The sequence below is a fragment of the Narcine bancroftii genome, chromosome 3 (assembly GCF_036971445.1).
Source record: "Narcine bancroftii isolate sNarBan1 chromosome 3, sNarBan1.hap1, whole genome shotgun sequence".
Lineage (NCBI taxonomy): Eukaryota > Metazoa > Chordata > Chondrichthyes > Torpediniformes > Narcinidae > Narcine > Narcine bancroftii.
In genome coordinates, this window is record NC_091471.1 from 297,144,902 (window position 1) to 297,172,863 (window position 27,962).

Below are 27,962 nucleotides of genomic sequence, written 5' to 3' on the forward strand. Positions count from 1 at the left end.
TATTTTACACAAATCAAGCAGTCTTAGTTAAGATTTCCCAATCAGCTCTTCAAGAAATAAAAACATGCTGAGTGCCAGAGACCTTTATTTGTTAATGAGATCTTTAGACATTTTGCTGTGGTATTATTTTCAATGACTCTAATGTCTTCCTTTTATTCTCAAAGAGCCGATTTTCATTTGTGGAATCAACAAATCTCCTTGAACTTATTCAGACAGTAAATGAGATAATATCACAATCAGTCTCCTCACTTAAAAAGTACCTTAGAGGGACTGAAATGAAGACAAGTCAGACTGGGCTGGTGGTTATGATACATATGGAGTGAGTAGGCTGGGCCTGTTCTCTCAAACAGTATTTGTTAACCTGTGGTTTGCAGACCATTGGTGGGCCATGGTTTATTACTGAGAAATTAAACAAGTAACATACAAAACAAGGCTGTAAATTTGATGATAAAAATTGAAAATTCTCAAAACATTTTCCCACCAAATCAAAAGAAAAATCCTGTAAGAGGTCTAAGAAGGGGGTCAAGATCATTAGCCATCCCCTTTTCCCTTGAGGTCCTTGGTGAAGCACAGGAATGCCTAAGCTGGTAAGTGCATGAAAAACAGTTGAGAATCACAGCAATATAGTTTAAAATAATGGGAGGTGATCTTAATGAAATGCAGAAACTTCTTGGAGGGTTTGACAGGGAGAGACGGGGTGGGTCTTCACACTGGCTGAGGATTCTAAATCAAGGGATTAGAGTGTCAAAAATCAGGACTATGCCACTTAGCAAATGAGAAACAATTAAATTGCAGATAATGACTTGCAACTATTAAAACTATTTTTTGTCAGACTATTTGCCTGATATAAATTAAAAAATGAGGAAACATTTTCAAATTCCCTTTTATTAATTTCTAGCAAGATACCCAGCCCAGGAAATAAAACACTGTTGTTTACTACATGGCTGAAACAAAATACCCAAAAAACTTCATTTCTCTACCCTGGAATGCTGTGGAGGCTGTGTCGTTCATTGGCTTTAGAACAGTGAGTGATATATTTGTGAATAATAAGGAAATTGAGGTACAGGGCAGGAAAAAATGTTTGCAGCAGGTCAGCTATCACCCCACCAAATAGTGACAAGTGTTCATGGCTTACATATGCTCAATAAATTTGTATTCTCAGTATGAATGTCACTTGGAGTGCTCATTCCAGTCCCAATGCTTACATATCATTTTCAGAAATGTACTCAACAGCAGCACGAACCCTGGTTATTTTTCAGTTCTCCAATCCATGGACACATATGATTAGCTTTCACGGCAGAACTTAATTCTACAACTTGAGGTTGCATTTCCTGGAGTAGCACTCTATCTATTGAATCTTTGATGGAGATTGCAGCAACTTTTGAAATCTGCTGAATGTTTATTCACATAGATTATTTTAAATTTTTAATTAACATCCTGTTTAATCTCTGCCATCTGTCCTTGAAAACTAATGCTATGTCACTGTATTCCAGTGAAGAATGCTGGAACCATCTGTAGTGTATTCAAATACATTTTTCAGAAAAAAAGACCCCGTTTAACAATACAGGTATTATCCCTATTACTCTTGCCTGACTTCTTCTGACAATCTGAGAGTAGCAAGTTGAATTGAATGGCACATTCAACCTACTAAAATATCTGCAGCATTCCAAAATGGAGAGGGATGCACCAAGCCATGAGGATTTAACACATTGCAAAGTCAAGAAGTAATGAGAAGATTTTTACAATGTGCCCAAACTGTTCAGTTGATATGCTGTCAAAAATTATACCAACAAAATTTAAAAAAAAAACTAAGTCAAAAATGAAAACAAATGATCCCAGAAAAGGAGGCAAATGAACCAAGTTTCACTTCAGTGTTATTCAAGCTTTATTTGGGCTATATTCTGGGTGTAACTTTAAAAACTAAGTAATAAACTGAGGTGGAAACTATAAAAGATAGTCAAGGGAATGAAAAAGTGCATTAGTCTTCAGATTAAAGAATATAATCCAAGAGATTTGATTAAGGTTCAGAAATAGCAAGGGGAAATGCACATCTCAAGCCTTCTTAGCTTTTCATTACTTTGTTGTTATACTAAATCTTTACTGTAAATCATTTTCCAGGCCTTTTCTTGCACACATGGTGAAATATTCAATCATAAGTTTCAAAAGATGTATATTAAAAATTATACTTTTGTATGGCTTTGAAAAAGAATTATGTTTGGAAAATATTTGGCAGGTTTTTTCCAAAAGCCATCTGATCAAGAACTGGCTGCATCCTTTGTGTGCTCAAGTGATTCCCAAATGAGTTGTGCCAAAAATTAATTTGATTCAACAGCAAGGAATTATTTTTCCCTCAGCATCTTCATTAACAAGATGACTTTTCTCTGTAATTATTGATTTGTTCTATTTCACATCCTATATTTGACTCTTAATATGCAGTTATTTCAAATACATGCTGTTATAGTGATATCTTAGTGTTTTAAATTATTGCTACATGAGTTGAAGGGAATTGAGCAGGGCTTCATTTTGTTAACCATATTGCTGAAGTACTCAATAGGCAGAATACATTCTGCAGGCCTCTATTTTCTATTGTTTCATGTAATTAAACATTTCAAATTATAATTATGTTGCCAGTTGTAGCATTATCTCTTACTGAGTCTCAACCAGTAACTGATCAAAATCAAAATTCACATTAGCTTTAACAAACATTTCAAAATCCTTACATTTCCAGTGGTTTGACTTCAGGTTCCTCTAAGGGTCTTTCAGTTTCAGGTGGATAATCATCTGGAACAGCAATTTCTTCCTCTTCAGGTTTCTCCTCATAAATCTCCTCTTCCTTCTGGAACTCTTCAGTTTCACTATACATCTCCAATGGCTCATTATCCTCATCCTCCCAGTCCAAAGATTCTTTCTGACAGCTTACTGAGCTGTGGCAGGAGTGATACGAGTCGCCGTCACGTTCGTCATCCAAATCGGAGCCTTGCAGACTCTCATTATCTTGATCAAAATCCTCACTAAGCTGGGAGCTCCCTTGGCTCAGCTCTGCAGATGAAGCATATCTACTGCTACCTTTTGGGCTGCAATAAAAAAGTGAGGAAGATATAGGCTTCTGAATTCAAAAAGAAAATAATTTGAGACAATAATCCTGAATAATTTTAAAACATAGATTATAAATTCTGATAATGAATTTGTCCTGCACAGATTGAATAAGGTTTTTTTTCTCGTGAATACAAATTATTATTGATTGCTTCGACAGGAAAGCAGACATGAATTTTGGGCAATCTTCAAATGTGCTACCTTTGAAAAGTACTTCAGTAAAAATGCATAAAATCCCTAAAACATTCACATATTTAACCAGCCTCCCACATTGCTGGTAGATAATGTTGCGAAGACACAAATGATAAGAAGCACTTCTGCTGGGCTGCCAAATCAGCACCATGAAAATAGATTTGCACACCAAGTTTCTAAAGAAATTTCCAAGGGAATTCATTTGGGCGGGGGGGGGGGGGGGGTGAAAAAAACAAATGCACATTTTCTCACAAGTATACAGTGATTTTCAATTTGCCAAGTCCTCTTTTTTCCAGCTCAGGGAACCTATTCCTGTGGTTACTCCAAGTACTGCAGAGGAACCAAGGACCAATACTCATAAGACTGAATGTTTTGTATTTTATTCATTCTAGTAAGAATGGAGATTGCAGAAGAGTTTGGTAGGAAAAGATTCGGATTTCATCTCTTCTCTTTGTGTATAAACAAAGGGTATTTTGCACAAGGTAATAGTATTTATTCAAAACAGTAATAAAATAAAATCGGAAACAATTAATTTTATACTGAGTTCCATCAATTTCAAAGTGCAGAAATCTGATGATTACTGCTGATTGAAGCATTATTAAAACCTCACGATTAGTGCAAGCAGAAGAAGCTATAAGCTACCTCAGGTTTCCCTGCCATTCAATAAAATCATGGGTGATCTCATCTTGCCTGAAAATCCATTTTAGAAGTTTTAATTTAATTAACAGGAACTAACTTCTACAATATCAAGAGTTTATAATGTCAAGGGTTTTACTGACTTTTACATCAAATGGTGCTACATTTGAATGATCCGCTGGGCATTCTATTTACAATGAAATACAAATGATGGCAGCCAGATAAGAGTCAAAAGCCCAAGTACCTTCTAGGTAAATAGCTTCAAGTTCAAGATACATTTTATTTTGATTACATATCCCAGAGCTTTTAAAATGTTTGATATGTTTACAAAACTATCCATGTAAAATTAATTACTTAAAGGGAGAAGTGAAGAGGAGAGTTAGGATCTAGCTGAACAATTTCAATAAAGATCTATGATCCTCTTACATACTCTTAAATTTTAGACCATTTTACCACGCAAGTCAGAAAATAGGTGGCCACTCCGCTCCTCAATCCTGCTACACGGTTCAATATAATCATGGCTGATCTGCAAAAGGCTTAATCTCTTCTGAGTGAAGCATGATAGGCTGCAGCTGTTGTGATTGTTGCAAACACACCAAGACTCAGCCGGTCTTTTCAGCATCTAAATGAGACAAAGATATATTGCCGACTTTTCAGGCCTGAGCCCTTCTTCCAGGAGGCATGTGCCATTTTCCCCATTGTCCTCAATGCCCTAATCTTTCAAAAATCGACTTCCACTTCAAATGCCCACAAAGATTTAACTTTCATAATCCAACACAAAGCCAAAATCAAAATCTCTGATGGCCCACCAGCTAGAATTGTTGACAGCAGTCCTTCTAAGCTCACATTTCATTGGGGTGGATGTGGAGAGCCTATCTCACCAGCTCTCATTCCAATAAATTGTCTGGAATGGTTTGAATGTTAGAATGGTGCAGAAACCCTACCCTAACAACTGTCAGACTTTTGACTGAAAGCATCCCTTGAGGGGATTTCATTAAAGCTACATTTTTACAGATTCCAAATGTGTTAGACACTCAGTAATTTAACTACCAAAATGGAGTAAAATTAAAATATTAAAAATATTAAAATAAGGTAAACAAACATATTTAGAAGTAATCAATATTAATCCAAGGAACACTAATTTAAAAAAAAAATTCATCTCCACCTTTGTATCCTAATTACAAGCCTACAGTTCTCACTGAGATCAAAAGCCTCGCAGCCCAATGCCAGCTTTGAAATGACTGGCAGTTTCCTAGCATTATGAATTTTTCCATGCCAATTTGCATAAGAAACCACTGAAAAAGGCACATGGAAATCCCAGCAAGATTGGATCCTGTCATCAGACAGGCTTTCATTCAAATGGCTGAATGCCAAAAACTCCCTTATGAACCATCTGTTCCAGCCAGTAAAATTCAGCTCTATGATTTTAATGCCATAGAAGCATTACCAGTTAAAGCTGGGCTGCACTGCTTCAGCTTCTCCTGTAGCTCAAGTCACAAGTCTGTTACTAGGAAAAGTCATTCCACAAGTGATCTGACCCAGGAAGAATCTTACTGTGGGCACCAAAGTAACGCAGCTATAAGATAGAATGCACACAACTGAATGTGTTTACAGTACTTTGTAGAAAGATTATTTTAATGTAAAGTCAGCATCCTAGGTGTTGGGGGAAGAAGATCTTTGCTAAATAAATGGAAGGCAATGATGCAGAAAGAATCAATGGTGAATGCCAGAAGTGAAATGGCAATGCCCACAGTGCAATGTCACAGTACTTCAATGAGTTTCAGGTCAAGTGATCAAAGTCAGTGAAAGCAGGATCAACATCAAACCCCATTAACTGTAATACTGAACTGAGCACATCTCAATCACTGACCTAACAAGAATTTAGGTCTATTAGGGCTCAACAACAGGCTTTGGCGTGTCCCATTCTACCTGTGCACCGCTGTAATAGCACATTTCATATGTTGCATACACTGCCAAAGCACTGTAGAACTGACTAAATTTCTCTCAAGCCTTCCTTTGTGAATAGTTATAAAACTGCAATCATAATCCATAATGGGAAGTTTGGCTAGCAAGTTAATGGTTAAAAAATTGTGCAACTAACATATAAACTGTGCCTGTATTGGCATTTCTATTAATTGCAATGAGGGTCATTCATTTTACTGCCGAACTCATAATGCATACAACTCTTCATTAAAATAACCTTTCTACAAAGTACTGGATACACATTCAGTTGTGTGCATGTTATTTAGAAAGTTTGTGAACCATAACAAACAAGACCAAGCTATAACATACATAAAAGTGCTGGAAGGACTCAGCGGGTCTTGCAGCATCCATGGAAAGGAAACGGCAGTCATCATTTTGGGCTTGAGCCCTTTTTCGGGTGTGCCATTTAGTTGGCTGAGACAAAAGGAGAAGTTGTTGTTTAAAAGACTTGGCTTACAATGACACCGAAGATTGTTCAGCCTATTAGATTGAAGATGGCTCTCGGAGCAATTGTATCTGTCCTTTTCCATTATTTTCTAATAGTGTTACAACCTCCTCACTGTCACAGGTGTGGCAGATTATAGATATGTTTTTGGGAGATAAATTGGGGCAGGTTTTTTAGTGTAGGTCACATACTTCTTTCTTCTTTGGCTTGGCTTCGCGGACGAAAATCTATGGAGGGGTAAATGTCCACGTCAGCTGCAGGCTCGTTTGTGGCTGACAAGTCCGATGTGGGACAGGCAGACACGGTTGCAGGGGAAAATTTGTTGGTTGGGGTTGGGTATTGGGTTTTTCCACCTTTGTCTTTTGTCAGTGAGGTGGGCTCTGCGGTCTTCTTCAAAGGAGGTTGCTGCCCGCCAAACTGTGAGGCGCCAAGATGCACGGTTGGAGGCGATATCAGCCCACTGGCGGTGGTCAATGTGGCAGGCACCAAGAGATTTCTTTAGGCAGTCCTTGTACCTCTTCTTTGGTGCACCTCTGACACGATGGCCAGTGGAGAGCTCGCCATATAGCACGATCTTGGGAAGGCGACGGTCCTCCATTCTGGAGACGTGACCTACCCAGCGCAGTTGGATCTTCAGCAGCGTGGATTCGATGCTGTCAGCCTCTGCCATCTCGAGTACTTCGATGTTAGGGATGAAGTCGCTCCAATGATCGTTGAGGATGGAGCGGAGACAACGGTGGTGGAATCGTTCTAGGAGCCGTAGGTGATGCCGGTAGAGGACCCATGATTCGGAGCCGAACAGGAGTGTGGGTATGACAACGGCTCTGTATACGCTGATCTTTGTGAGGTTTTTCAGTTGGTTGTTTTTCCAGACTCTTTTGTGTAGTCTTCCAAAGGCGCTATTTGCCTTGGCGAGTCTGTTGTCTATCTCGTTGTCGATCCTTGCATCTGATGAAATGGTCCAGCCGAGATAGGTAAACTGGTTGACTGTTTTGAGTTTTGTGTGCCTGATGGAGATGTGGGGGGGCTGGTAGTCATGGTGGGGAGCTGGCTGATGGAGGACCTCAGTTTTCTTCAGGCTGACTTCCAGGCCAAACATTTTGGCAGTTTCCGCAAAACAGGACGTCAAGCGCTGAAGAGCTGGCTCTGAATGGGCAACTAAAGCGGCATCATCTGCAAAGAGTAGTTCACGGACAAGTTGCTCTTGTGTCTTGCTGTGAGCTTGCAGGCGCCTCAGATTGAAGAGACTGCCATCCGTGTGGTACCGGATGTAAACAGTGTCTTCATTGTTGAGGTCTTTCATGGGTTGGTTCAGCATCATGCTGAAGAAGATTGAAAAGAAGGTTGGTGTGAGAACGCAGCCTTGCTTCACGCCATTATTAATGGAGAAGGGTTCAGAGAGCTCATTGCTGTATCTGACCCGACCTTGTTGGTTTTCGTGCAGTTGGATAACCATGTTGAGGAACTTTGGGGGGCATCCGATGCACTCTAGTATTTGCCAAAGCCCTTTCCTGCTCACGGTGTCGAAGGCTTTGGTGAGATCAACAAAGGTGATGTAGAGTACTTTGTTTTGTTCTCTGCACTTTTCTTGGAGTTGTCTGAGGGCAATGACCATGTCAGTAGTTCCTTTGTTTGCGCGAAAGCCGCACTGTGATTCTGGGAGAACATTCTCGGCGACACTAGGTATTATTCTATTTAGGAGAATCCTAGCGAAGACCTCATTTAAAATACTGGAACTCTGCTTATGCTTGACAGGCCAGCTCCAATGGCCTTTGTAAGAGCTTTGGAGAGTGTCCAAGAGACTTTACTAATTGTTGTTTACAAAAAAGCAACAGATAAAAGAACTTGGAGCCACAGGCTATCTGGAGTGGAACTTGCTGTTCGAAGAGGGTCATGTGGTTTTGCAAACAGGCTTTTCTCAGAGAGAGAGAGAGAGAGAGAGAGAGAATACAGTTCTGTGGTTTTACAGTCAGCAGCAGCAGCTGGGACTGGAACAGGACAAGCTGGAAAACTTGTGGAAAAACCCCATTTGCAAGATGAGTTGTGAGTGTTAAGTTAAGCCTGGTCAAAGCCCTTGTGGTTCATACTAGAGGAGAGGACTGGCTGCTCAATGTTACACTTGAATTAAGAGAAACAAAAAGGAACACTGTGGTGACCTGAAAGAAAGAGGTTATCATCTGGAAAACCCTGATGGGGCAAGTTTCTTCGGCAAGACACTGAAGTGGCTGATTTAAAAAGGAATCACTTGTGGGTGTCAGCGTACAACAAATCTCTCTCTGACAACCGACAAGAACCTTCCTGAGCAGTAATCATTTACCTTTCAAGCACCAAAGCCTGGTGAACTTCATAAATGTATAAAAATTGCCTGCAACCAGTGAACTTGGAGGAATGAGAAGTGAGATTGGACTGTGAATCAAAGAACTTTTCTGAACTTATACACACATTACATACAAGTGCACTTAGAATTAGAAGGGGGTTGTTAGGTTAGTTAAGTTAATAGTGATAAGTTAAAGTGTGATTCTGTTTTCAAGTTTAAAGATAATTAAAAGCAACTTTTGTTTAAGTAACCATTTGTCTTGGTGAATATCTATTATTGCTGGGTTTATGGGTTCTCTGGGCTCATAACAACATGCAAGTGAATTCTCATTTGATTCTTTTGCCGCTTAACTACACCAAGGAAAAAATTTACATTGGCCAATTCAGCTACCAGAGAGAAACTGCTGCATCCAGCAAAAACTAATTTGTACACAGGGAGAAAGTGCAAACTCCACAAAGGTTCTTGGAACTGTCAGGTAGTAAAGTTTATTGAAGGTCAGTAGAAAAGTGTGAATTAACACTGAAAAGGCTGAAATAATGAGAGACCAGAATACAGTTTTCTACATAGTAACCTTTTAATTGGAAAGAACAGAAAAGTGTATATGTAATAGAGATACACTAGTAGTAAACAATGACTGAACTACGAGAAGTGACTGCTGACCTGGCTGAGAGCAAAAGAGCACAGGGGGTTCCAAATAGCAGTTCTTTTTTGTTTCTCTTACTACAAGAAATCACATTAAAAGACCATATTAAAGTCTACCGATTGAATGGGCATTCTGAAATTTAGAAAGCATTTTAATTTTTAAAAAAATTTACAGCACAGTAGAAGCTAATTTTGGCAATTTAAACCCATGCTGTCCAATTACACCCAAATTAACTTACGACCCTATATGTTTTGAAGGGTAAAGGTTCCATTATTGTCATGTAATATCACACTTAGAATGCAACATATGAAATTCTTTAATGTTGTCTTCCATAAAGGAAGATAGACAGTCACCACTTTATCAAGCGCTTCTCACAGAAACGAGGCCCCAGAGAGGAAAGAACTTCCGACCCTTGGTTTACAAGACCAGTACTCTAACCACTGAGCTATTGGAGGAAACCCACACAGACATGGGGAGAACATGCAAACTCCTAACAGACAGTGTCAGATTCGCACCCAGATTGCTAGCGCTGTAATAGTGTTGCGCTAAATAAACAGAAAATGATCTGTGGAAAGTGAAACAGAGTTGGTGTCAGAGATTCTTAATTAGACTGACAAAGGATTTTGAACCTGAAATACTAACTCTTTCCACAAACCCTGCATGACCTGCTGAGTGTTTCAAGCATTTTTGGTAGTTATTAAAGATTTTTAGCATCTGGAAGTTTTTTTTAAAATTAGTGAAATAGGTCTGGAACTTTTAAACTCAAAACAATGCGACACAATGGCCATTGGATCTCTTCACTAAGTTGAAATGATTATAAATGGTGTGCACAACATAGTTGATAAATGGTTCAGACCCAAATTTCGGGTGGCCGTTTCTACCCATGGAAAATCTGACCCACTTGAGTTTCTCCAGCAATTCTTTGTTTGTTCAAGGTTCCAGCACCACCAGGTTTTGTGTTTTACAACATTGATGAATACTGATTCAGGACTAACAATCTCAGTGCTTTGATAATAAAAGGGGAATCATCAGGTTGGGTATATCAGTGTCTGCAAAAGGCATTTAAGAACCCACACACAGACTGTAGTTGATTTAATTTGTTAAAAGTGTCTAATGTTGCAGATTTCAGTATAATGGAATGTTGTGAGTTCAGAGTGTAATAATGAAGTTTAACTTATACACAATATGCAAATTGAGTTCGATGAACAAATTGAGCAAAGAGGATGACAATGAAGAAGGACCTGTGAATAGGTTTTAAATGATCAAATTAAAAAAAAAATCACTTAATCACTTTATAAAATCTTTAAAATGGATAAAATAATTAAAGGCATTAAATAATAAAAAGCTTGTCTGCACTTTATTTTCATTAATGGAGTTATGCTGTGTACACCAGCTATTGCCAGCATTCAATTGAAGGGCCAGATGAATGCACTAATGTAACTGAGAATTTATCTTATACATTTATCATTTCTTGCAGTACATCAATGTATACTTTTGGAAGTTTTCTTTTACAAACTACCTGTATGACAAGAAAGAATTTTGGGGCATATATACATTATTATAAGCACATTATTATAAACCTCTCCCCTCTAGTATTTAACATTTCCACTCTGGGAAATGAGGCAATCTACCCAATTATACATACTTGTATCAAGTAGCCCCTCACCCTTCAACCATCCAGAGAAAACATCCAAGCTCTCCAACTTCTCTTCATAGCTAATGTTTGCTATTCCTGGCAAACCTCGCTTACAGCACTTTGTACAATACTTCAAATGTGTCCTAACCGAAAGGTTCAATATGCATGTGTCCTAACCAAAAGTTTTATACTCAATGTCCCAAGCAATGAGGGCAAGCAGGTTTTACTCTTTCAGTGCAAGTTCAAGGTTACTGTTGTGAGGTTCACTCAGTGGCCTGTTGGCTGCAGGATAGAAACTGCCTTTAAACCTACTGGTAAGATTTCACACTCTTGAACCTTCACCACATATCAAAGCTCCAGAGGGACATGCCATTTAGTGTATAATTTTCACTTACATTTGACTTCTCAAAGTGCAACAGTTCATACTTGTCCATATTAATACAAGTTTTATGAAAATATCTATTTCACATGGTACAGACAATTTCAATGGATATTTTTTAACTTTTCATTTACCAAAGTTATTCTGAAATACAATGCAAGTATCTCAGTAAACACTGGAGCCAACTTCAAGCCCTCCTTGTCTTTTGGCTACTGTGTCTCAGTTCAGAGTTATTATCTATGCTAATTAAAATGCGTTATGTTGTTAATATTATAATCTGACCAGTGTGTTACAATATTTTTTCCCAACGAGTATTTTGGCTTAAAATGAGCATTTAAGTTCTTGGCAATAACTAGTTTAGTCTGTCCAATTCAGTATCTTGGCAGCATATATCAGTTTTGGAATTAAATAATGGGACTGGTTACAAGGCTAAATAATCATTTACAATCATTGATTATATATCAAGTGGTGTTCAAACATATCAACTGAATAACGCATCATGTTTTCAGCATTGCAAAATAAAAATAGTTTACCATCTGCGATTACCCCAGCATCTCCCTCAAAAATATTATCATACAATTCCAAGGAAAGCAAATACTACATTTTTTCTAAGAATGGCAATGAATGTCTCACTACTTTGAACAAATGTTTAGTGCAGCTTTAACCTGTAAATAAATGCAAGTGTATAAATATGCTAAATTATATCCAGAAACAAGCATATAACAGACAAATTCCTGTTTATGATGCATATTTCTTTAAAAAAATATTTTATTCACAATTTTTCAGGTTCGCACTCAATGATTTACAACTCTGTCATCAACAATAATTAAAGATTTATGCCATTTACAAATTATCCTGATCTAATCCATACATTTTTTTTAAATCAAATCCAAACCTAATAGCCCTTCCCCTTTCTCCTTCCCCCACCTCATACCCCAAACATCAAACATTCGACATATAAACTGAACAACCAAATTAAAAAAACATTTAGACATTAAAATATCCATAACATGGGAGTAAATTATATTGGGGAACTATAGTTCTGGCCCAGTGCAGCAACCAGGAATTGGGCCAATTTTCCTTTGTTCCCTGACTTTCTCCAGCTGGACCCCTGCCCCCTCCCAACTCCCGCAAAAATTGGGGAGGGGTTGAGGCGGGCTGGCCCACAGCCATATCCTATATGGTTCAGGTTTGGCTGCCAAATTTTTTGAAAGGTGCTGGACCTTTCCCTCAAGTTATGTAATTTTCTCCAGGGGAAAACAAGCTTCCATCTCCTTGCTCCAATGTGCAATACTCAGGCAAGAGTTGGACTTCCAGATAACCGCTATGCACTTCCTCACCACCACCAATGTGATCATTACGAATTAAATTTGGAAATTGGACAGCTTCATTTTAAGTCTTATGTCCATTATATTGCTCAACAGGAACAATTCAGGATCTTATGGGAATTCCTTAGCTATAATTTTCCCTAGGACTTTGCCTCGTTCCGCCCAGAAGGGCCTCAGCTTGGTATATCTCCAAGTCACATGCACAAAGGTTCTTGTCTCAATGCCACATCTAAAACACTGATCTGACAGCTCTGGCTTGGACCTGTTAATCCTTTGCAGCATCAGGAAATTATACTGCACCAAATTATACCTCTCATTGATCATTGCCGTCATGCTAGTCCGGCACAGGTCGGACCAGCATCGCTCTCAATCGTTATTCCCAAATCTGACTCCCACCTCTGTCTCGATTTATTAAGTCCTCATTTGGGTCCTTCCGCATGGAGCAGGAAATACATTGCTGAAATGAATTTCTGGGTGATCCCCTTTCAAATCAAGGTCTCTACGTCACTGCACTTTGGTAGGGCCATAGTTGGACTCAATTTGTCCCGCAAAGATCTTATCTGAATGTAGCAGTGGAAGGTCTTATTTTATAAATCATACTTGTGCCTAAGATGCTCTAATGACATCAATTGACCCTGCTTGTTACAGTCCTCTATCCAGCTGACGCTATTCCCATATCAGGTGTCTAGGATCTTGTTACCCACTGTCAAAGGTATTAATCAGTTTGGAGTCAGGGGTGATTTAGAGAACAGCTCCAATTTTGTTCCTAAATTTCGATTAATATCATTCAAAATTCAAATAATTTGCTTTTATAAAGGGCTGTCTGTTTTTCAGATAGTAATTTGGCATCCCATTTGTAAATAAGGTCCTCTGCTACCCTCTCACCCATCAAGTAGAGATCAATTTGTATCCAGGAGGGCACCTCTCCCCTTCCAAAGACTTCAAAGATGTACCTTGACTGGGCCGCCTAATAATATTTTTTAAAGTCTGACCTCCGTAATCCACCCAGACTGTAATTCCAGGTCAATTTTTTCCCCATAGAAACCCTAACTACCTTCCCATTCATAGGAAAATTCTTAACCATGAGAGCAAGGCTTGAAAGGATCCTCTGGGTAATGCCACAGGCAAGGTCTGAAAAAGATACTGGAGTTTTGACAGCGTATTAATTTTCATGCAGTTGACCCTGCCTACCAGTGTTATAGGCAGGGACATCCATCTGCTTAGGTCCTCCTTGATTTTTCTCAGCAAGGGGGCATAATTGAATTTGTACAAGTTATTTAGGTCATTATCTATTTGGACTCCAAGGTACTTAATCCTATTTTGTGGCCACTTTAGATAACTTTTTTTACATTGACTATAATCTCCTCCTGTAAGTGGCATAATCTCACTCTTGTCCCAATTAATCTTGTACCTGGAGACCTCCCCATAGTCCTCCAGAGTAGAGCACAGCTTGGGCAACGAACTTGCTGGGTCTGCTAAATATATCAATGCATAATCAGCAAATAAGCTGATTTTGTGTTCTTCCTGGCCCAATATCTGGATCCTGACAAATGGTCTCAGCCAACAGCTTCATTGCCAGTACGAACAGAAATGGAGATAGTGGGCATCTTTGCCTGCTTGATCTTTTGAGTGGGAAAGCTGAAAAAATTTGTCCATTGGTCACAACTTTCACCTTGGGCCCATGCTTAGTAGAGTGCCCACGTTATCTGCCGCCTGTCTTTTTTTGTACAATGCCCATTTGATTTTTGTTAATTAGTTCTGGCAAATGCTTCACCAATCTATTTGCCAGGGCTGTGGCTATTACCTTATAGTCTGTGTTTAATAGTGAAATAAGTCTATCAGAGGTCTTTATCTTTTTTCAAAATAATTGTAATGATTGCTATTGAAAAAGATCCCAGGAGTCTACATGTCTCCATTGCCTGATATATCACCTCCATATAAAGAGGTATCAACAGATCTTTGAATTATTTGTAAAACTCAGATGGAAAACCATTCTCTCCTGGAGACTTGTTGATTTGCAACGAGTTCAATGCAGCTCCCCAATTTTATTCAGCCTCCCTTTCAATTTCTGATTTATATAGACCTTCATAGAATTTTCAGAAGGTGTCATTAATTTCCCTTGGTTTATAGGAGATCCTTCCATCCACATTTTATTGCATTGATCATTCTTGAGGCTTGTTCTGCTCTCAACTGCCATGCCAGGACCTCATGGGCTCTTTCCCCCAATTCATAATATTTTTGCAAAGACTGCAATATGGCATTTTCAACTTCAACTTATTTTTCAAAACCTTATATTTGTCTTCTGAGCCCGGTTTTTGAAAGTCCGTTCCTAGACAAATTATTTCTTGTTCAAATTTGCCCACTTCCCTCTCATATTACTTCTTTATATCCAATTATTTGACCCTTCAAATAAGCTTTGAGGGTGACCAATAAAAGGAACTTATCTGACGTGGAGACACAGTTGGCCTCACAAAACAAATTTATTTCCATTCTTATAAAACTACAAAACTCCGGTTTCTTTAATAGCAGTGCCTTAAGAATCCATCTGTATACTGTCTTCTGTTTATCTGGCATATCAAGCTTAACAACTAAAGGCGAATAATCTAAAAGTAGCCTTGCCATGTACTCAGATTCCATGATCCTACCCTCTATATGGGCAGAAGCAAGGAACAAATTTATTCTAGAGTAGGAGTCATGTTGCCTCGAGTAGAAGAAACAGTCCCTCTCCCTCAGATGCTTCTGCCTCCACATATTTATCAAATTCAGCTCCTTGATACCATCAGTTGCGGCTGTTTTCACATTTCTTTTTGTTGACTTATGCAAAACAGGGTTCAGACAAAATTTAAAGTCTTCCCCCGATTAGAATATTCTCCTTTGCTTCTGTCAATCTCAGGAAAAAATCCTGCATAAATTTTTCATCTATATTGGGAGCATACAGATTCACTAGGGTCCAGGATTCTGAGTATATTTGACAGTGTACCATTATAAATCTACCAGTTTTATCTACCAACACACTCTACACCCTTACTGGAACACTTTTCCTGATCAAAACTGCCACCCCCCCTTGCTTTTAAGCCAAACGAGGAGGCCACTACCTGGCCCACCCACCCGGACCTCAACCTTTGGTGCTCTGATTCCTTTAAATTAGTTTCTTGGAGGAAGACCAGGTCCACTCCCATCTTCTTAATATGTGCCAAGACTTTTTTTTCTCTTAATTTACCTATTTAGGCCTTTAACATTAAAACTTGCAAACCCTATTCTTTTAGCCATTGCCCTAAGGGTTGTCATACCAGTATTTTCTTTGTACCTTAATGGTTCGAAGGCCTCTGCTCATCCAGCCCTTCACCATCTGCTCTTTGTTCCCGACCATTTGCACCATGCCAGTCCCCAGGGGACAAAAGCAAAACCCAAAATAACTAACCACACTAAAGTAAAAGGAAGAGACACACATACATAGTTTAGAATAACATATATCACTAACAAGAAACAAAGGCAATAACAAGAACAAAGGCAAAAACCAAAATGACTAACCAGAAGAAAAACAAAAGGGAGACAAACACCATTCACAACCATACATTCCCTTAATCCCCTATTACCTACTCAAAGCAATCTTCACCCCACGTAGAATCCACCCTCCCTCTTGTTCAGTGATCAACCCCCTTCAGTTGTCACCACAGCCCCCAACCCTGACAATAGGTTGTGCAGTCTGCATCCATCTTCTTCTCCCTTCAACTCCCACACTCCCAAAAAAAATTATAACTTCATTTCCATTTGCTGTAACCTCATTTCACACCAGAAATACGTTATAGTCCATAGTAAGTCCATATATCCCTGTAGAACAATTCACAATATAATATACATTATTATGGGTTAGTTGACAACCGGGCTTTAACGCTTCTTGTTACCCCCTAACATGGGTAGATCTGTAAAAAAAATTGTTTTCCTTTCCTCCCCCCCCCTTCCCCCCCCCCAGGCAGTACCACCTTCTGGGTGGCCAGGTGCCTCCGCACACATTCATGCCCCTTTTGCTTAACCAGCTGCTTGGTTGGCTAAAACAACTTCCCAGCTTTCAAAAGTGCCGCATTAATGTCCAGGTCGAAGAAAACTTTGTTCCTTTCTATTTCCATGGGGATCCCTTTTTTTTTGCACCAGCTGCTGCTGGTCCCAGTCTATTTTCTCTATCCTGGTAATGTAATAGTTTCATCAGGACAGACTGTAATTTCTGCCTGGGTCCCGGTCTTGGGAGGAGGGATCTATGAACCAGTTTTATTTCTACCCTTTCTCCTAATATCTCTTTGCCCAGCACCTCAGGGATCCAGCTCTGGAAAAAACTCACTGGATTTTGCCCTTTGGTCCTTTCTTTTAGCGCCACTATTTTTTATATTATTTCTCCTGCTAGGATTTTCAAAGGCATTAATTTCCTCTATATACAGTCCCTCTCTTTTATCAAAATGTTTTATTTATTCTTCATACTATGTATGGTATCTTCATTTATCCCTACCCTTTCCTCTACTTCTGTCATCCTGCCCATCAGCCCTGAGAGGGTATCTTGCACCTTGTCCAATTTTACCCCTCATGTCCTGAGCTCATTTCTCCATAGCTTGGAAGAGTCTGTCTTCCATGATCCCAACACCTCCATTATATCTTGCAGGGAGGTCTCCGAGCCCCCTTACATGGTCTGCCTTGGCAGGGTTCTCTTGAGCCTCATGGTCCCACTGTCTTCCTCCCTCGTTGCCTGCATCCTCCTCACCATTCCCAAACCCATCGCTTCCACTGCTTGTACACGACACCTCCTCCGATCTATTGCTGGACCTGCTGCAGGTGCTCATTCCTGTGCTCAACCCGACGTAACCTGCTTCATCGTTGCCTGCCGCTGGAATCAAGGTGGGTTGCGCCACTTTCCCAATGCTGGAGCCAACGCCCCCCAGCTTTTTGGACTTCCTAGCCGGCACGCTCTTGCGGCTCTCCGCTCCATGATTGGTGCTGGCTGCACTTTGAGCATCGCACACATCATGAGGGCACCTGACCTGGCGCTCCCGCTGCGGGGGGGGGGGGGGACACCCAAGCTTCTCCCCATTCCCAAGGGCTCCATCTAGGGCCGTCTCTCAGCACCTTCTTCCCTTGGGCCTCGTCTTTCTTGCTGGGTGGGCTGCTCGGCTGGAGCCCATCGGACCTCGGAGCGGCCTCACCATTTTCTTCACCTTGAGGCATCCCAGGTTGGGTCTTCAGCATCGATACTTTCAGGATTTTATTTGCAAGTTTACTTTTTTTTTTATCGTAGTCTTGTCCTGGGCATCTTCCTGCATCCTTTATTAATATTCTGGTAATTCAAATGAAGTTTTTTCCCAAGTTTATATCTTACAATCCTGGGAGCTCTGGGGTTTTTACCTCCTCCGACTCTCCCCACATCAGATGACCTCTTTTCATGATACACATTTCTTCCCTATAAACTGGGAATTGGATCAGAATCAGGTTCATAGTCATGAACATGTGTCATAAAACTTGCTTAAATTTTGGTTCCGTAACTACAATATTTAAAAATCAATAATTAGTGCAAAAAAAAAGAACAATTGGAAGTAGTGTCTATAGGTTCATTGTCTGTTTAGAAATTTGATGGTGGAAGGGAAGCAGCAGTTTTTGTGCCGTTGGTGTTCATCTTCAGGATCCTACACCTCCTTCCTGATGGTAGCATGGCCTGGGTGGTGCGGGTCCTTGATGATAGATATTTGATCGCTAATCATGGTGCAGCGTGGATGAAAATGTTTTAAGATTCTTTCATGAGGGAGTCACGTGATGGAGTAGTGGCCGGACGGTGAACTCCAGCCCTCTCCAGAAAAGTCGGGAAAAACAAGAGAAAACACAAAGGCACAGAAATAAAAGTTACAGAAAAGTGAGTATAAAGGTGGAAAGAAGATGGCGACAAAAAAAGAAAAATCGAAAGCAACGGCAAGAAGAGAGGAAGAGAAGACAACGGAGGAAAAAGGTGAAGGCCTTACCTGTCCGAAGAGGCCCGCTGCGGAGAGAGAAACCCGCTCCCTCAGGTCGGTAAATAATGGACTACAAAAATGGCTCGCTGAGCCGAGTAAAAATGCGCAACCGCGCATGCGCGATGCGAATGAAAAAAAACACACCGACGGGAGGGGGGACCAGCTGGGGAGTCGATCTCCACAGCCGGCAACGACAGCTGCAGAACACCTGCAGCAAGAAGAGACCACAGAAGACAATAGAAACAAGAAAGAAGAGGAGGAAAGGGCAACAAAGAAACAACAGATGGTCAACCCAGAGGAAGAAGAAGAGGAAGAGTATGGTGAAATAGAAGAAGAAAAGATAGGCAAGGCAAAGGATATACTTGCTCTTATTAAAGGATACATGGAGTCATTTAAAGAATGGCAAACACAGGAATTTAAGGATTTAAGAAAAAGAATAAACAACACAGAAGAGAAAATAAATAAAATGGAGATGACCTTAACAGAAATGGGAAAAAAAATGGACAAGATGGAAGAGCGGGCAGTAGCAGCAGAAATGGAGGTAGAAGACTTAAAAAAGAAATTGGAGAAATCTAATAAAAAAACTAAAGAGACACAAGAACTACTAGCTCAAAAAATAGATACAATGGAAAACCATAACAGAAGAAATAACATAAAGATAGTGGGCCTTAAGGAAGATGAAGAAGGCAAGAATATGAGGGAGTTTATAAAAGATTGGATCCCTAAGACCCTAGGATGTCCAGAACTACAGCATGAAATGGAAATAGAAAGGGCACATAGAGTATTGGCCTCTAAACCACAACCACAACAAAAACCAAGATCTATTGTAGTAAAATTCCTAAGATATACTACAAGAGAAAAGGTACTGGAGAAGACAATGGAAAAAGTAAGAGAGGGCAACAAACCACTGGAGTATAAAGGGCAAAAAATCTTCATTTATCCAGATATAAGTTTTGAACTCCTAAAGAAGAGAAAAGAGTTCAATACAGCAAAGGCGATTTTATGGAAGAAAGGGTATAAATTTATACTAAAGCATCCAGCGGTATTGAAAATATTTATTCCAGGACAACAAAACAGACTATTCTCGGATCCAGAAGAAGCACGAAAATTTGCAGAACAATTACAAAAATAGACTGAGGGAGGAAGACGGGTAATGAGAGTTAAAATGATCACGATTGATATGTATGTGGGTAAAGACAAAAATAGACTGAGGGATGAAGACGGGTAATGAGAGTAAAAATGATCACGATTGATATGTATGCGGGTAAAGAGGTATAAGAGTGAATAGAGACAATGAGCATACATGAATGTATCTGTACTTAGAGGAAAATATAGATAGTATAGACAAGAATTAATAAGGGAAGGTAATGGAATAGAGAGAATAAGGAGGGAATTAAAAGAGTGACCTTTGTGACATATGAAAAGTGAAATCTTTTCTGGGGGAGGCGGGGTGGGGGGAAATAGCGGTCACTGCAAAATCAGTTGACGCTTGCGAGTGGATTCGCAAATCCAAATGGAGAGGGGAGATGTGGTTGTCCGACAAGGGATAAAGGACAACTCAGGAGGTGAAGGGGAGATTGGGGATAAATAAGATAGAAATAGGAGAATAAGGAAAATGTTAGATGTTGTAGGAATGTTGTCTTATAAAGAGTTGAAAATAAGAAAACAGAAATGGAAAAGGAGGAAAAGTAATGATGGAAAAACGGAAAGAGAAGATAAACAAAATATAAAAGGGCTACGCTGAACTATATGTCTTTAAATATTAATGGAATACATAACCAAATTAAAAGGAAGAAACTACCAAATTTAAATGAATAAATGTATTCCATTAGAAAAAATAACATATTGGTTAAGAAATAATATTGAAATATTCGAACAAGTATAGGAGCCTTACATTAAATACAATAGCGAAAACCTACCGGGGACAAACATTACCTAAGTTGATGGAAGGAGAAGGAAAGAAAAGAATGGACTCTGTAGAATTTCTGGTGTAATTTTGTTGAATGACAACATTGTCTGACTGGCTTAATGCAACCTAGATTGTATACCTAAAATGGATGAGAGGGGGGGGTGGGGGGGTGGTTTGGGAGGAAAGGGGGGGAGAGAAAAAGTCACTGTATATGTGTGAAAAAGAAATAGTGTATATCATGGCTAATGTGATTTATGGTGTGAAAAAAAAAATAAAAAAAAGATTCTTTCATAAATGTTCCTGCTCTAGTTCCCAGTATAACATTTCATAATCACTTTGCTCATTACGAATACCAACAACCATGAAATGACCTTATCTTCAAATTACAATTTTATAGAGCAGATAGCTTTAATGTCCAAGTTGGTTTTTGCTAGGGGTCAAATATAAGTACAAGAGTTCATGGAAAAAAAAATCAGGACCCAAACGAACAATTTAATTCCTGTACATTCATTATATAAAAAGCTGTTATTTCTCAGGGGCCTGTTTACATTGGTAGTAATTTGTAGAATGCCTAATGTTAAGAGATTGGGTTTCTCTGATTTTTATGCTATTGCCAATCCACTAATGACCTTAAAGATACAGTCCTCATAATATGCATGGTTTCAATAACAATTTAAAAGCAAAAGCATCAAAAGATTAGTTAGAGAAAAGCAATGTTATTAATACTAGGATAAAAGTGGCTGATTAACAGCAGCTACCATCAAGCACTTTAATCTATTCTCTCACAGCTCAAAAGCTATAATTTCATCATTTGATTTGAGAAATTATTCCAAAATTCTGCCCAATTTAAAACATAATTCAGATTTGAGAACTTTAAAGAATAAATATTTTTTTAAAAACATCACCACCAAAGCTTTCTCCAACCCTATCGCACCTTGGTACTGGAAATGAGAGAGAAATAATACTCAACACAACCTGACAAATTCTGAGAAATTTCTCTCCAACCACAAAGCAACTTACAAGAGATAATAAAATGACAGCAATTGAGAGTAGCACTGGTTTTAGATTTTACATCATCTAAATATTAATAATGATCCACAATATTTGAATGGTTACACACAACAGTAAAAATATCACCTCAAACATCACTTCAAAAGGAGGTTAAAAATCTGAATATGTTTTATGATGGGAGATAATGTATTTATTACATTTGTATTTTGGTGGTTTGCTCTGTTTAGCCTTGTACTATTTCATCTTCCAATAGTACATGGAAGCTACCGTTCACAAATACAGAAGAAACATTTAAGCAAGCATGCACACGACTACCAGACAAGAAGCCACAGCACATCATAGACCACAAATGTCTCGATTACGAACAAGGCAATAGATTTGGTTAAAACCCACCTATCCGAAAGATCTAGAGACTGCCTACTGTCAAGGGAATACTGACGACTGGTTAGCCTGCTAGAGTCTGACGCAGTCTCTAGGTCACTGCGTCCATTTGTGGCAGAATCTATGCTATCATAGCGTCTACCAGAGAAAGCGGAAAGCACAAAGAGGAAAAAAAGTGAGGGAACATGAAATTTTTAAAATGTTACTTTTTAATTGTATACCCTACTGAGACAACTGTATTTTTACTGGAATACATATAAAATTCAGAATCAAGAAAATGAGCTGAGGTAAAAAGGGGAAGAGAAATCCAATAAATAATTTATTGATCAATTGTACATCACTTTCAAATATCCCAACAAAATTTTAGGTTGTGATAAGCATTTGACTTCTCAGCCATTTGTTGGTGGATTCTTAACTGAGTGTGTCTGGGTGATTTGGGTTACAAACAGAAAATGACAAAGACTTTTACCAAGTATGATTATTATTAGCATAAACAAATCAGTCTTTTCATTAGTGTGTCTTCAAAAGACAGTTGTCTCAGAACATAGTATACATAGTTCCTTCATTTTCTAAAATTCATCTCCATACTGTGGTTCAAGAACATTTAAATAGGAAACCAAATTATATGGAATTAAAATAACATTATTACATTAAGATGACCAGCAATAGCCCCTGTTTGAAATTATAAACAAATATCACTACAGAAGGTGTCAATTAATGAGAACGAATGTTTAAAGGATATAATTATGGAGTCAATAAACAAATAACTATACTTTCAGTATAATATGCAACTTTACACCATAGATTTTCAGTAGTAACATTTAAATTTCACCATGTGTTAAATTACACATCAAATATCCATCATACATTCTTTGAATTTTAATATTTTTACTCCAACTTCAAATTATGGATCATCAATAGTTTTTAAATTCAAAACCAGTCAAAACAGTTACCCCTGAAAGATTTTGATGTAGTACTCATTTCCTTACACTAGTTTTTAAAAATAGTTACCCAACAGAGAATTACCAAGAATGCTGATCTCTGGCTTAAAACAAACAATAAAATGGATTAATCAATATAAATAGTATCAAACAGAAAAGAGCAACCTAAAATAAATCAATTTTATAAATTAAATTCATAAACAAAGTGAGTGTCAAATGTAATAATAATTTATAGTGAAAAGCATTAATGTACCAGTATTAATATTTAAATTCAATTACACTAAGTGAATACTTCTATAATATTTCAAATACAAAGCCAAAAAACTTTTATGACAATTATAATGCAACATCAATGTCATTGTTTTATAATGCAATATATTACAGATTTAATATTTTTAATATACATGCAGAATAATGAAAAATACACAATTTCAGCTTAGTTTGTGAAAGTGTGCCCATTACATCCACTTATAAGGTGTGCTTGTCTTGAAAAAATGTTGTATTTAAAATAAATATAAGAATCTAATTGGGCGGCACAGACCCGTGGGCCGAAAGGGCCTGTGACTGTGCTGTATGTCTAATTATTTCACTCTATTCATTGTTTAAAGGTCAATCATATAAAACATTAGTTTTCAAATTGCAGGGTGGAGATTCAATGGATTATACTTGCTTAAAATTACAAAGCAAATTATTTAAATGTAATGATAATTTCAAGGAATTGCAATGTGGCAAGTTACATATCTCACTTTCAACATACCAGTGCCAAGCAAGAAAACTGCTACTTGGCTAATCACATTTGTTTAAAGTGAAGTGCAAACTAGGCAGAGATTTATGTATTCCCTTGTTTATCTTCTAGATTATTGTTAAGTACTTAGCGACAGCCTGCTGAAATTTAATCAAATTACAGAAAAGATGCTCATTTGTGTTACAATTTGGTATATTAATATTGTTTAAAAAAATACAATGAGGTAATGAATTAAGAAAATGACATTAAACCATGATGTGAATTTTTGCTTATAGAATGCAAAAAATAAATAATGTAATGGAATCTGGCCATATTGAAGAAGAGAGTGCTCTGTGGACGCAATCAAACTATTAGAAGCTACGAACCTTTGAAGAAACTCATCTGTTTTTTGTTATCTCATTTTCAATGCCTGTTCAATATAATTGGAATGATCTCTTTACTTGCTAGTCTTTTACTTTTTAAAGTAATTAAAATGAGTCAAACTATTAACTTAATTAGCTTACTGTTAATGGGATGAATCACCCTGTACAACAAAATAAGATTTTTTGCTTACGTTAAAAAATCTAAGGTCCCTTCTCCTAAGTAACATAAAAAATAAAGAATTTGGAATTGACTTGGAAGATGCACAAAAAAGATTTGTTAAGATAGCCCTAGCCGTAGCAAAAAAATGTATTATGTCAACCTGGAAATTGGAAGATAATTTGAAAATACAACAATGGTATATAGAAATGAATAAATGTATTCCATTAGAAAAAATAACATATAGTTTAAGAAATAATATTGAAATATTCGAACAAGTATGGGAGCCTTACATTAAATACAATAGCGAAAACCTACCGGGAACAAACATTACCTAAGTTTATGGAAGGAGAAGAAAAGAAAAGAATGGACTCAGTAGAATTTCTGGTGTATTTTTGTTGAATGACAACATTGGCTGACGGGCTTAATGCAACCTAGATTGTATACATAAAATGGATGAGAGGGGGGGGGGGTGGGGGGGTGGCTTGGGAGGAGGGGGGGGGGGAGAAAAAGTCACTGTATATGTGTGAAAATGAAAAAGTGTATATCATGGCTAACGTGTTTTATGGTGTGAAAAATAAAAAATTTAAAAAAAAAGAAAAAAAAACTGTGACATTGAGTTTTTAAAAAAAAATAATAATAAAATCTAAGGTCCCAATTAGATTTCTCCAAGAAACACATACGCAAAAGTGATAGCACACGGCTTTTTAGATGGTGGAACAGCTTCACTCTTCATTCCAGGCTAAATCCAAAGGGGTATTGATTTTTATAGATCACACAATTTCCTTTGTTCAAAAATGATGTTTTAGACACAAATAGCCGTTTTGTTATTGTGACAGGGAAATTGTACAAATTGGTGGAATTCAATAATGTTTATGCTCCAAATGTGGATGACCCTGAATTTTTTAACTTTTTTTTTCATTCTTGCCTGATTTAAGTCTTCATTCATTCATGATGGGAGATTTTAACTGCTGGCTAGACCCAATCTTAGATAAACCAATCACTTTGAACAAATCGGCATAATTCATTCAATCCATTTTATTAAAATGTGGTATTATTGATGTCTGACTTTTTTTCATTCAGAAGACAGGGAATATTCTTTTTTTTTCTTTCTATTCACCATTCATACTCATGGATTGACTATTTTTTTATTGATAGTTAAAATATCCAATTAATTTGTTCTTGTGAATACAAAAATAGTCATTTCACACCATGCTCCTGTGTTACTATCTTTAAATTTTCCTGGTCTTTCTCAAATAAACAGAGAGACAATGGTGTTTTAAATTCAACCTTACTATTTGATCAGGAATTTTTTTTAAAAGTTCTTGGAGGAACAAATTACTCTTTTTTGAAAAACAATACTGTGGAAGAAACTTCTGGTCTATTGTTTGGTACACTTTTAAGGCCTTTATTTGAGGACAAATCATCTCTTATACTATACTCCAAGCATTAGGAAAGAGGCTAATCAACTGATTTAGCTAACCAACTGAAACAATTAGATCAAAGATGTGCTCTGGCTCCAGATCCTGCTTTATGTAAATGGAGCGTTGAAATTAAAACTAAATATGACTTTCTTTTAACATATCCAATTGAAAGTCAACTTTTAAAAGGTAAAATTCAATTTTATATCCATGGAGATAAAATAGGTAAATTATTGGCTAATCAATTAAAAGCATCAGTAGCTAGAAGTCAAATCAAAGAAATTTGCAAATGGTGCTGTGATCATTTACAAAAAAAAACCTTTAAAGAATTTTATTCTGAACCGTATGGTTCCAATTCTCCTAAGGATAATATAGTAATGAATATTTGTTTTTAGATAAATTGAGTATAAATTGAGCTCCTAATCAAAAGCAATTGGATCAACCCATTTCCCATGAAGAAATTGTGGAGGGTGTCCATTCACTACATTCTGGGAAGTCAGCAGATCCTGATGGATTTCCTGGAGGATTTTATACTTGCACTACTTGCACCCTATTTATGTTCTGTTCTTTCTGATTCTTTTAAACTTGGCCAAGTTGCCACAGTCTTTGTTCTGAAACTTCTATCTTGCTAATTCTTAAAAAGAATAAAAATCCAGTTGACTGCTCTTCATACAGGCCAATTTCTTTTCTTGACAATGACACTAAAATTCTATCTAAAGTTTTGCCTCGTAGACTTTAAAATATTTCACCATGCAGTGAGGTCACTACGTTGACAGCTAGGTGATAGCCCCAAGGCTGTAGCTCAAATCTGCAGGAGAAGAAAGACACACCCACCAGTAGAGTATATTCTACACTGAAGTTTATTCAGTGGCAGCTCTGCCTTTTATAATCAGCTCGGCTGCATCACCATCAGGGAGTGGCTTGAGCAGGCCGGCTGCCGATTGGTCACCTCAGATACCTGGGCCCCGAATGGACCCCCTGCGATCCACCAGCAGTTATTGGCCAGTTTCACCAATCTGCCAGCACGATGTTTTGCCGGTCACTGCATTCGAAGATAATTTCTTTTGTCGGCCCGAGGTGCGGGCCGCTACACGACCACCCACCCCCCAGAACAAGTGATCAGGAGGCTGACCCCTGCTCCATGGGGTCAAGTGAGTGATGGGCTGGTCAAAGACCAAGTAGGCCAGTTTCAACCGGTCGAGTGTGAAATTGTTTTCCCTGACGCCAATGTCCAAAACTCAGATGGAGCCGTTGAGTCTGAGGAACCGGTATGGCCCCTCGTAAGGCTGCTGTAGAGATGGCTGGTGAGCCCTGCGCTAAACAAACATGTATTTACAGTCAGTAAAGTTCTTTGGGATGCAAGTGCAGGGTTAGCTGTAGGGTCTAGGTTTAGAGGGGGCCAGGATGCCTAAGTGCTCATGTAGTAGGGACAAAGTGGTCGCCACGGGCTCCCCTAAGTCCTCAGGGGCCATCATGAATTTTCCCAGTATAACTAGGGGTGCGCCATAGACCAACTTGGCAGAGGATGCCTCAAGGTCCTCCATGGGAGTGGTGCAGATGCCTAACAGGACCCAGGGGAGTTCGTCTGCCCAGTTAGGCCATTCAGGCTGCGTTAAGATGTTTGTGGGCCCTCTCCACCAACCCGTTGGCCTGTGGGTGATAGGCCATGATGTGGTGGAGTTGGGTCCCCAGGGTGTGGGTTAAGGCGGTCCACAGACTGGAAGTAAATTGGGCCCCCCTGTCCGATGCAAGATATTTGGGGACCCCGAAATGCACTACTCAAGTTTTGAGTAAAGCAGAAGTCTATGATAGTGCCACCCTCTCTGGCTGTCTGGTTGACCATTGTGAGAAGGTGACTTGAGCCTCTGGATTGAGTAGGGGCCTGTATCACAGGGCCCCACAATGTCAATGTGACTGTGGATGAAGCAGTGAAATGGGGGCTCAAATGTCTGGTGGAGCTTTCCCATAGGCTGGATTTTGAATGACTAGCATGGAGTACAAGTCCTGGTCCACAGAGCGACCTCTTTGCTGAGGCCGTGCCAGACATACCTGCTTGGCACCATTTTGACTATAGTCCTGTTGGCGGGGTGAACCAAGTTGTAGACCGAGTCAAAAACCTGCCTCTTCCATGCAGCCAGAATGACAGATCAAGGTTTACCTGTCGAGGTGCGATTGCTGGGGCAATCTGGATGTCCTCCAGTTGTAAGCCTGTGAGTGCTGTCCAGTACGCTGGAAATGTCAGGGTCTGCTTGTTGCGCATCAACCAGGGGCGCATAGTCAATGCCATAGGTCATGCACCACCAATATATCCAGATGAGATAGGAGATCAGCCTCCACATTGGATTTGCTGGCTATGTATTCAACATCCGTTGTAAATTTGGAAGTGTAAGACAGGT

General features: G+C 38.7%; 1 protein-coding gene across 5 annotated transcripts in view; it reads right to left on the bottom strand.

The window, feature by feature from the left end:
• Window positions 1-27,962, bottom strand: part of LOC138758958 (protein unc-13 homolog A) — a 290,629-nt gene that overhangs the window by 137,616 nt on the left and 125,051 nt on the right. For all 5 annotated transcript variants that reach the window (XM_069928638.1, XM_069928637.1, XM_069928635.1 and 2 more), the window contains one exon: window positions 2,721-3,074. In XM_069928638.1, coding sequence (XP_069784739.1) covers window positions 2,721-3,074 — 354 coding nt within the window. The remainder of the gene's footprint in view (window positions 1-2,720; window positions 3,075-27,962) is intronic.